This window comes from Arachis stenosperma, chromosome 2 (genome assembly GCF_014773155.1).
Source record: "Arachis stenosperma cultivar V10309 chromosome 2, arast.V10309.gnm1.PFL2, whole genome shotgun sequence".
NCBI lineage: Eukaryota > Viridiplantae > Streptophyta > Magnoliopsida > Fabales > Fabaceae > Arachis > Arachis stenosperma.
The window spans coordinates 25,267,568-25,279,728 of NC_080378.1; the positions used below are offsets into that span (position 1 = coordinate 25,267,568).

The 12,161-nt window shown below is 37.5% G+C and overlaps 1 protein-coding gene across 1 annotated transcript; it reads right to left on the minus strand.

Moving 5' to 3' along the window:
• Positions 1–11,591: 11,591 nt before the first annotated feature.
• LOC130962718 (glycine-rich cell wall structural protein-like) lies at positions 11,592–11,939 on the minus strand. Its single transcript, XM_057888894.1, has one exon. The coding sequence runs from the start codon at positions 11,937–11,939 to the stop codon at positions 11,592–11,594; it is 348 nt and encodes a 115-aa protein (XP_057744877.1).
• Positions 11,940–12,161: the final 222 nt, after the last annotated feature.

Here is a 12,161-nt window from a genome sequence, read left to right on the forward strand (position 1 = left end):
CAGGACGAGACGGGATCAGGTTTAGGGTGTATCCGTCCCGATGTATATAAATAAAATAAATAAAATATATAATTTAAATATATGCATATATATTGTGAGAAGAGTAGGGTTTGTGTTAGTGTGCTATGGCCTCTTACTCTCTCAGCCGTCACTCTTCTCTTTCACTTCTTCTTTCTGGATATAAAGCTTTCATGGCTGAATCTGATGGCTCCATGTCTCCATCCCTCTACCTCTAACCTCCTCCTCCTCCTCCTTCTTCTATCACGTTGCCTCACTGTCATTGTGTCGCACTCAAACCCCTTTTTAGCCACTGTGTGGCGCTCATTACCAACCTCATCTCCTCCTAGCCACACGCAAATCACCGGCGTCGATGCATCACCTTGTTCTTGCTACTTCATCGTTTGCCTAGCTTCACCATTGTTCCTCATGCTTGCTAGTTGCACTTTACCGCAGTTCATAGCATAACCCCCTCCCTTCTACTTCATTCGCCAGCGTGACTATAAGTTCTTCAGTAACCAGAAGCTACACACCTTTCAGACTCCTCTTATACAATCCGCTACGCATCTTTATTATTTCTCAGTGAACTTCTTTATTTTAATTTTTAATCTTCAGTTTTAATCTTTTTTTACTAATCTATATTTTTGTTGTTGCTAAAAAATGTGTAATTTTTTGAAAGGCTTTAATTTGTTCATATGCATATTTTTATGTCTTTTATTATGATGATTTATATATATTTTTTTTCAGAAATAATTTAGTATAAACTTCAACTGTTAAGACGTTTTTGTTGAAGTTGATATTTAATATTTCTCATTTTAACTATTTATTTATTGTTCAAAACTAATGGCTAAAAATTCTTCCAATTTCTATAACTTTCATAGGTTGTGAAACTCTATGGAAGATATCTGATTGTGTGTGCCAACTATCCTGAGTACTAAATGCGTTATGCGGAGTTCATAAAAACTAATGGGAGATTTATAGCATCTGATTTAGTAGGATATTTATGTTTTCAAAGAGTTTTGTTTCTGTAATTGTTATTGTGGGTGTGAAAATTTTGTGGCAGATGGAAGTAGAATTATTGTAGCGAATGCTGAATATCTCTGTCACAATTGATGTTGATCACAATTTAAAACCATCTTAGAACTTTAAAAATCAGAAAGTGGTGAAGGAGATTTGAATTTGATTATGGTGTCATATTTGTTAATTTCTCATACATTAGTTTATTTTTTTAATTGTATGTTATTTGACATTCAATAAATTATATGTTTTTATTTTAATTTATGTATAAAATTTATATTTTTATTTAGATTTATGTATGGACATATAAATTTTAAAGTATTATTTAATTGTTATAGGGGCAGGTACCCGTAGAGGCGGGTTAGGGTACTGTATTTTATTACTCGCGGGTAGTGGTAAGGCGGATAGTATCTAAATTAAAAAAAGGCGGAACGGGGTCGGGAGGGGAAAAAATCCGTCCCTACCAGCCCCGCTGCCACCCCTACTTACTTAACAGAGGGATACATATAACTAATTTTTAAATAATCCGATATTTATTTGTCTTCTACTAAAAAATTAAGGTTTTGGCATATAAAATTTTATCAATGTATAAGTTTGGGCTCTTTCTACAACAAGAAACACATGAAAAATCATCAGATTTTTCCAAAAGTTTATATCCAACAACGATATACCAATAAATTTTTAACAATTAATCCATCGAAAACTAAAAGGGATAAAAAAATGAACATGCCAAATTATTTGCAAGTTGTAATACATAATATTCAAATCCTTATACTCGAGTCATAAGTCAATGATAATAAGGTGGTACGATTCAAGGTGAATTCATAATACATATATAATTAGAAGGGTTTATTATTAACCGAGAAGTCTAAAAAGAGTAAAAAAATCACGATTGAAAAACTCACGTATCGATGAAAAGAAGATAAAGCGTGTTCGGAAGGCGAAAAAGTAAAATAAGACACTAAAGGTAGAAATAGGATAAAGACTGGATATATATAAACATAAATATAATAGCCACTACTCACAACCTGCGAAATTTAGGCCGGCTAGGATTATAATAATAAAATATTAGTTTGACAACAACATTTTCTATCTCTCCCAAATATACATCAAAGCCTCTATAGGCGAGTTTTCAAAATGAAATTACATACATATAAGTTTTTTAAAATAAGTAAGGAAAGATCTAAACAAAAGTAAAACAGGAGTCTAGTATACTTCGCCATCTCCCAGATGAATCACAGCTCACTGCTGAGTACCAAGACCTGCTTCTGAAAAATAAGAGATATATACGGAATGAGAATCCCAACCCATGAATTTTCAGTACGGTAAAAGTACCAAATAGATACTGCATAAGGTAATAGGAACTCATTAAGCAATCTTATACTCCATACATCACCATATCCATCCTAAGTACTCTCTAATTCATAATTTGGCAACTATCATAAGGGAGTCTAAATCTAAGTCAACCTTTTCCACCTTTACACAACTCTCCAACAGAATAAAACCAGCCCTCAGTGTCAACCAACACTAGCATGAGGGACCTCTCAGATGAGCAAACACAAGTAATACATAAGTATATTAGAGTAAAGCAATTAGCATATAATCATGTAGGATATACAATTAGGCAAACCAAATACAATTAAGCAAACCCAAATAAATCAAACATATACAAATGATGTATGCCTGCCTTATGGCTGATGAGTCTCATCTGTCGGTTATATAGACAACTCGACATGTCCAATAGTGAACCCTGGACAGTCCCTAAGCACGCATCTCCAAGAGTCCATGAATATATATATATATATATATATATATATATATATATATATATATATATATATATCGATTCTCATCTTATCGGAAAATCTTGGGAGTTAAAGTTTCCTGTCACAGCTTGTGTTGAAGAATCAACAGAATCTCAAATCTCAACCTGGAGCAAGTGGAGCTGACCCACTGTATCTACCTAGGAAAATCCATGACTCAGATAAATTCTCATATCACATGTCATTCTCAACCAGTAGCAAGTGGGGACAAACCACTGTATCTATCTCAGGAGACTCAAACCATAACCCGGAGCAAGTGGAACATGGCCACTGCATCTATCCAATTAGGTATATCTCAATCATAACTATTTTTAATATCAATTTCATTATCCATCTTATTATCAATCTCTCCTTCAATCTCATCTCAATTCATGTTCAATAGTAATTAAACTCATTCTTCATCATCCTCCGTCATCATAAACAATTATCACTCATCATCATAATCATCCTCATTATACATCACTTCACATTTTGTTCATTTTCCTCTCTCTTCACCAACTCATCTCTTTAGCTCTCATTTCTAACTCATCAATCCTTAAATACACTGGCTCTAGACTCTTATCAGGGTTTATAAAGGTTTAGAAGGCTCGAGGAATGGTTGAAAGCTTAAAAATTCACTTTTCAGAAAATAGGAGTGGTCACGTATGCATGCACATGTTCGCGTACACATGAATGTAAATTTCAAAGCTTGCATACGCAGACCACCTTTGCGTAGGCGAAAAGTTTGGCCAGTGAAGCTTGCTCGCGTATGCATGACTTGCGTCACGTACACATGAGCGTAAACGTGACAAAATGGTGTATGCAACCCATGTTCATGTATGCATGAGCATTGGCAGTGACCAACTCCTGCGTACGCACGATGTTGTCCGCGTACACATGGCATATCAGACTTTTAAACCTTCGTATCTTTTTCCACAAAATTCATTTTTCAACCATTCTTGAACCGTTGAAACAGATTGATAAATAAATTTTCACAAAAATCAAATTTTGAAAAGTTCCAAACTCTGAGGATCGACTTACAGCTCGCCAAAGTTGGCAAAAAATTAGTTTTAACCAAAAACAGAATTTACCAACTTTTGCAAAAGTTCACAAGCCAAAACAATTTTTACTCAATAAAATGACCCCAAAACACTCAATCTCACACATTCACAACCAACCAAACTGAAACTTACTTCATTCACACATTTTAACTCAAATTCATCAATCTCACACCTCAAGTCCTCAAATTCCACTATTCTAACAATTATTACCCAATACCTCATACTCAATTCCAATCTCAAGCATCAACATACATTTCAATCTTAACTTACCAAATCTTACCTTTCCCGACCTCCGGCCCAAATGCACGGTATTTGGCCCAACATTTATCAATTCAATACATAATTCACAAATACACAATCACTATCCAAATCATTAATTTTCACAAGACATCAACTACATATATCAATTCCAACCAAATACACAGTTCAAACTTAATCCTAGGGGCATCTAGCCTAGGATTTCATATCATATTATACGGTATTTAAATAAAACTTAAACCGTACCTCTTGAAAATCAAAATCAAGCCTCTCACTTGTGAATTTCCACCAAGCCTTAGCTCCAAACTTCACCAATGAGTAATCTAATGCCTCTAACACCACTCTATACTATTTTCACATAATATACAAAATTCTCAATACATTAGAGTTTCATAAAATACCATAAACACAAGAGAAGTGGTTCTTACCTCTTGTCCACTAGAATATATGATGAAACCTAGCAAGAGCTCGTTCTAGAGTACTTCTAAACCATCAAAATCATAAGATTTCTCAATACCCAAAGCTCAAATTTAAATTCAATATATACTACAAAAATGGGGTCAAAGAATTCAAAATTCTTATAATATTTTTAGATAGAATTATAGAAGATGAGATGGGCTTTGTGTGGCCACAAACGATGCAGCAATCGGAGCTCTGGAGAGAAAGTTATGGTGGATTGAATGTTGGTGAGCTAGGATTTTCTCTCTTCTTTCCTTTCTTCTCAATTTTTTATATATGTTGGGCTTGGACCCAGTTAACTTATATGGTCCGTTTGGGTTAAAACCTTTAAGATTAACGTTTTAATTTATGTTTTAAATATTTTTACTTTTTAAATCATAATTTTTAACTTTTTAACCTTCTTTACTCATAATTAATTTTTTCAACCATAGTATCAGACAAATCTAAGCCAGTACTGCCAGTCAAATTTTTAGTGCGCATTTTTACGCCAAAAACTATGTTTTCTGATTCGAAAAAATTCTCTGAATCTAAATATCATCTTCAAATTCTCAAATTATGATTGCTAAATTTTTCAAACCTTTTTGTCGGTACTTAATTAATTACTTATTTAATTATCGTTTCACCGGATTTTACACAAGTGACTGAAATGACAAGTTAATTCCTTAGTAACTTTTGGCTCATTTTGGCAACAGTTGAAACTTTGCTAACAAAATTTCTGTCAATAAGTGAAATAATTGGTTGGTGATTTTTTCTAGTGCTCAACGATACAAAAACTAAAACAACTACGTTTATAGTGAAAAATTTTACACATAATGAATTTTTAAATATTTTCATAAACCAAATATAGCCTTAACTAGATTTCAAAAGTGAATGATTAACTATGTTTTAATTAATTAGTAAGTCTAACACATAATAAAAGTTAACGTTATGACTAACATTGACCATCTGACAAATTGATTACCCAAGAAAAGACCTAAACTAACTGATCAACTCCGATCAAGCGACAGTTAGACAACTAATTTTGTTCGATCGCTAACGATCTCGAAAAACCAACCAATTGCTTGCCTAACTGGTCAAAGACCATCAAATCATTGACACCACTAACCAATCGACCAATATATTAATATTGCCTGCTGACCGCCTATCGACAGAACTATGCCGATGGACTGACCGCCAATCTACCAACCAACCACCCTTTGACTGATGTTAGACATGTGACTGTCTGAATGCCCACATAGGACCCAAACCAATTGACCAAGCGACAATCGGACAACTTATTATGTTTGATCGGTGACAACTTGACTAATAAACCTACCGGTCGCTTGACTGACTATAGACCATCTAATGATCGACACCCGCTAACCGATCAACTGACCGCCTCCCGACCTCGACCTACCTGTCGTCTTTTTGACGATACCAAAGGAGCTACTTACTGCATATTTATCTCGCATGTCAACTAATGACTATTCGTCGACCTACCCAATCAATTCCCAGTCGACTGACTACCTAGCCCGATCAACCAACTACTAACCACGACTGATGGATTCACTGCTATCAAATTCTCGCTTATTGACCTACCGTAACCTGTTGATTCACCACCGACCTGCTGACCTATCCCAAATCACATACTCAGTCGTCAACTGACTGTGAGCCCCCACCTTATGACCTACGTCGACCTACAGGCTATTGATCTGCAATCACTGCTTGACGAATGACCTTGCCAACCTACCCAATCTACTACCAACTAACCTCGGCCAACATAGACAATTGACGAACCTCTGGCCAAAACCTGATCAATTGTTGGACGACCTTGAATTATGCAAGCTGACTATGATTGCCCATCCCTAACATCTCCCAATTGGTCTTTGATGTACTTTTTGGTCTGGTCACCTTGGCTAACAACGAGCTTTTAACCTTATGTATCTCTTGACACTATGGGTCTTTTATAAACCACATGACTAGGACTAAGTCCATATAGAGTTAATGCTATAGACAACATTATATATTCTTTTCTTTCTCTAATTTGATAATATTTTTAATATTTATTGCAAGAACCTTAGATATTATTAAATTTTTTATTTCATAGTAAAAATGAAATATTGACCTAGGCTATTTTAAAATATTTACAATTCTGTAATATTATCATGGACAAATATATTTATATAAATATAAATATAAACAAATATATAAAAACTTGATTTAATAATAAATTTTTAGTATAAACCAAACAATTTTAATATGTTTTTTAAGTATTGTACTCTATATTGTTTTTGGAATATTATAATTTACTTTGTCATATGTGTACAAGTGTACAAGTACAATTATGTCCAATCGAATTAACTATTAAATTGGTATTCTTGTAGTGACAAAAATAATATTAAAAGACTCGAAATAAAAAACCTAGAAGATTTTAAAATTTGACAAAAGTAATGAAAGGTAAGATGGTGACGTTACCTTGAATGGAAAATGCTGAATTGGCTCGCCGGATTGCCGAGATAGAAAATTGTGTTAACCCAACGCGTTACCTGAAATTATTAATTTTTTAAATTCAATTGACAACTTGAAAAATTATTTTTTCACTATTTAATTTCTTCATGGTAAATTCTAATTTAATTACTGTGATGCGAGCTCAATACCATTTTCAACTAGTTTCTTCACAATCAAACCCTCCACACTATCTGAATTCTCTCCCATGTACACCTTGATTTCCTTCTTTACACCATTGTACTCCACCCATATCATGTAGAATCGAGAGACATTACTTGGAGCCAACTCAATAACAAACTTGGAAAGAAGGATAGTAATTTTGAAGATGACGCCATTATATTATCAAGTCCAATGTGGTTGCCGTTAGGGTCAAAGTCCTTTTTTACGGTATCGAACTCAACTTCGATGATTTGTTTGGAGGAGTCGCCATTGGTAAATTCATTGGTGAGAGATTTACTGGGATCCCAAGGATGACAGGCAACATAAATAAAATTAAGTACAATTTTCTCTTATGAGAAGGATGATGTGTGGTACTCTTACTCTGTTATTGATAAACCCATATTTTGTGATATATTTTGTGCTTAGTTTGAGTGATTTATTCAATCCTTCACCCACTTATTCATATTAATTGTATGGTTTTACTTTCCCTTCCTTACTATGGGATGTATGTGAAAAACATGTTTCCTATGCTTTAAAATTAATTATTTTAATTACCTTTATTTCTATTCGATGCCATGATTAGTGCGTTGAGTAGTTTTAGATCTTCTAAGGCAGGAATGACTTAAAGGATGAAAAAGAAAACATACAAAAATGGAAGGAAAGCGTAAAACGGAGTTTTGGAGAAAATGGCATCCACGCGATCGCATGGACGACGCGGCCGCATGCCAAGCGCGAAGAAGCAGCGACACGGCCGCATGACTGACGCGACCGCGCACCTAACGAAGAACACCTATGACGTGGCCGCATGACTGACCCGACCACGCGACAAGGAAAACTCCAATTGACGCGACCGCGTGACCCACACGGACGCGTGACAGAGGCCACGCACCAGAAATTGCAGAAAACGCTTATAGCAAATTCTGAAGCCCTTTTTGGCCCAAATCCAAGTCCAGAAGGCATATACCAGAGGTTATGAAGTGAGGGAATGCATCCATTCAAGGGAGTCTCGAATTTTTAGTCACTTTCCATGATTTAGGTTTAGATGGAGAGAGGTTCTCTCCTCTCTCTTTAGGATTAGGATTTAGATTTAGGATTTTGTTTGCTTTGAGGATTATCTTTCTTATCAGGTTCAATATTCCTTTTTCATTACTTGCTTTTCAAATCAGTTTATGAATTCTTCTATGTTACAGATTACTCTTTCGAATTAATGTTATTTGAGGTATTCCAGTTAATATTGCTTTCTTTTATTTATGTTATTGATTGTTCCCAATCTGAAGACATTTTTATTCTAGTAGATTTAATTCGTTTTCCTTTTGGTCTTGGTTAAGAAATCAGTAACTCAGGAGTTATCTTAGCTCAACATAATTGATAACTGTTATCTTTGCTAATTGAACTGAACTTCAATAATCCCAACCTTTTCTTAGGAAATAAATAGGATTCGAAGGTCAAACTAATTAGTCCCTTGACTTTCCTTTGCTTTAGCAAAGGTTAACTAAGTGGAATTAAGATTCAACTTTCATTATTATTGATAAGAATAACTAAGTCTGGACTTCTAATTTCTCACACCTTGCCAAAGGGTTTGCTTTACAGTATTTATTTATTTTAATTGTCATTTAAATTATTTGCCATATTCATTCCCCATTCTCAAAACCCCCGATTTACAAAACTCATAACCAATAATAAGAACATACCTCCCTGCAATTCCTTGAGAAGACGACCCGAGGTTTAAATACTTCGGTTATCAATTTATTTAGGGGTTTGTTACTTGTGACAACCAAAACATTTGCACGAAGAGATTTCTGTTGGTTTAGAATCTATATCTACAACACGACTATTTTTATAAAATTCTTTACTAGCAAAAATCCTAACGTCAAAATGGCGCCGTTGCCGGGGAATTGCAAACATGTGCCTTATTATTGGTTATTGTAAATATTTAAAAAAAAAATATTTTTCTTTTACTTGTTTATTTGTTTTCTCTCTTCCCTCTTATTTCTGATATCTATTATGAATTCTCACCCCTCTCGCTTTGAGTTTGGTTCTAATTTTGTTGCAAGGAATGGAAGCTATAACAGGACTATGCATCAAGGTCTAAGCAATCAAAGATGGATGGAGCCACAAGGATCCGATCAACCCTTTAGGCAACAACATCCTCCTAGATATCATAGACAAAGACCTTTTTACAATGCATGCCCAACTGATAGATTTGGTGGACCGCCTTGTAACTACCAACAAGCCCCACCCTGTGCTCAGAGACCATCCTCTCGATATAACTTCGAACCACCACACTCACAAGCTTCTTTTCACCATTCACTACCACATGATCCTTATCCGCCCCAACGCCAATCCAATTACTCTCAAGAACCACCACTCTCCTACGCACCATGTCCATATCCATCAAGTCAAAAATCACAGGTTCGCTTCGAGGAATCAGTAAACCAGTTCAATGCAACCCTTCATTAACTGGAGCAAGCAATAAATCAATTATCTTCCAGACGTTCAGATACTCAACAGACTCCCATGGCTTCATGTGGAGAATCTAATGAAAAATGCAGCACGAAGAAGACACTAGAGACTCTAGTGGACAGCATAAAGCATAACTTCGTACTGGAACAAGTAGAGGATGCTGTCATTGTAGAAGAAGAAGAGTTGGTTGAAGATTTAGGAGATGCTGAACCTCCTAGGAAATACAGAGTCATGGAAGACCCCGTCAAAGATGTTACAATTGACGCTAAAGAGGAGGTTGAACAGCCTCCAATGCAGATATCTTACGAAGAGCTGGATGGAGTAACTCAAGACGCATATTTCCTTGATGATGATAGTCACCAGTCAAGTCCCCCTAGTGATGAACTTACACCCGCAAGTGAATTCTTTGAGACAGAAGAATCTTCCCCAAGTAAATACGAAGATGATGCAGAGGTCGACTTTTCTCAACCTCCCAATTATGACTCAAGTGATGAGGAAGATATGGAAGACTTTGACCAGGACATGGCTGGAATGGAAAAGGTTTGCAAGGAAGTGGAGGAATTCACTGAAGACCACAAGGGAGTAGAGCTTGCCGAACCACTAAAAACATTGATCCCAAGGCCACTACCAACCAACACAGACTTCAAGTGGGTAAAATTCTTGACTCTTATCTTTATTTTTCCACTTGAATATGGTTTACTTGAAACAGATGGCCAGCTTAGAGTTCTCTGTGGCTTTAAGAGTAAAAGGAAAATGGCTCGCACTCAGAGCTGGTATACAAGGTTCAATAAGGTTTCACGCTTCAACTCGAAGTGCACGGATTGGTATCATGTTCAATCGAATGGATCTCGGAAAATGTTTGGTCATCTTGGTGAGAATCTAATTTCTAAACCGCCCGAATGGAAAAGTATAGATAAAAACGAAAGCGGATTTGGAACCAGAGTTTGGGATCATGGAATATATTCTGATATTCATCACCCCGGGAGCCTGAAAATATGTTTGAAGCTGCTCATAAGCTTCACATGCCTAGATTGGGACCCCGGAGGCTATTGGCATTCCAAGCATTGGTAGAGATTTCTGGACGAATTCAAGCACAAGTCACCAAAACAGGAAGCTCATCAAATGTCCAACTTAAAGACTTTAACTAAAAGTGCTAGGTGGGAGACAACCCACCATGGTATGATCGTTTCTGTTTCCATTTTATTTCGTTTTTGTTTACTTTATATTGTCTATTTCTATTGAACCTGGATACTATTCATAACATTTGCATTTAGCACTGCATACTGCATAAATACATACCTGCATAAAAAAAAATGGGCGTTCGACACGACCACATCGATCATGCGATCGCGTCAGTTGCGACAAAACACCTTTCACGCGTCCGCGTCATCCACGCGGTCGCGTGACCTGGAAATCGGCGTAAAGATCCAACGCCCAGAAAGATGGGCTGGAATCGTGTGGCCATTGTGCGTTTCGCACAAAATGAACCACGCGGTCGCGTCCCTGACGCGATCGCGCCACATGCACAAACACTAATCCCACGTGACAGCGTGAGCGACGCGATCGCATTGCGTGGATAGCACACCACCCCAAAGGAGACAGAGAGTTGCGCTAAAGCGACGCTAGAATTGTGCATTTCGCACGATTTCCAGCGACGACCTACGCGATCGCGCCATTCATTATTTACCAATCCCATGCGATCGCATCAGCCAAGCGATCGTGTCAACCCCATTTCACCTCGGCCATGAGACCGCGTGTCCCACGCGATCGCATGGATTCAAATTTACTAACCCCCCACTCACGCGAACCCTACCCATTCGCATCACCCACCCACCCTTCTCCTTCCTCTCTTCTCGCCACAGCCACCACCCACAACCTCCAGCCACCATCACCGAACCATCGCCACCCCCGTCGACCACCCAGAACCCACCGCCACGCCACCCCCTTCCTCCTTCCCCCTCTTTCTTCCTCTTCTTTCCCCTTCTCCCTCTACCGCCGCCACGCCACCCCCTCCACGATAGCCACCCACCGCGCCGCCATCACCGCCGCACTCCATCCGCCCACCACCACCACCCTCACCCCCGTCCCAAACCTTTCCCCTACCCTCATCACCCCCTCCCTTTCCCAAAGTCCCTGCCCCCAACCAGCAGCCACCGCCGCCGCGCCACCCTCCTCCGCCGCGCCTGACGCCACCACCACCATTCCCCAGCCACCTCTCTGCCTCAATCTCCTTCATTAGCCTTCTAGGTTCCGCAAAACGCCACCCTTCTATTCATTCGTAGTTACTTTATATCTTTCTGTTTCTGTTCATATTTAGGCTAGTTAGATGTGCATGTTGTAGTGGATTTTAGGTTGTTAGGTAGCCTAGGATGTGGTTAGTGTATTTAGGCCTGATAATTGCGCTGTTCGTGTTTCTTGCTTTATGATTTTCGCAATTCTGATGATTCTGTGATGTTGC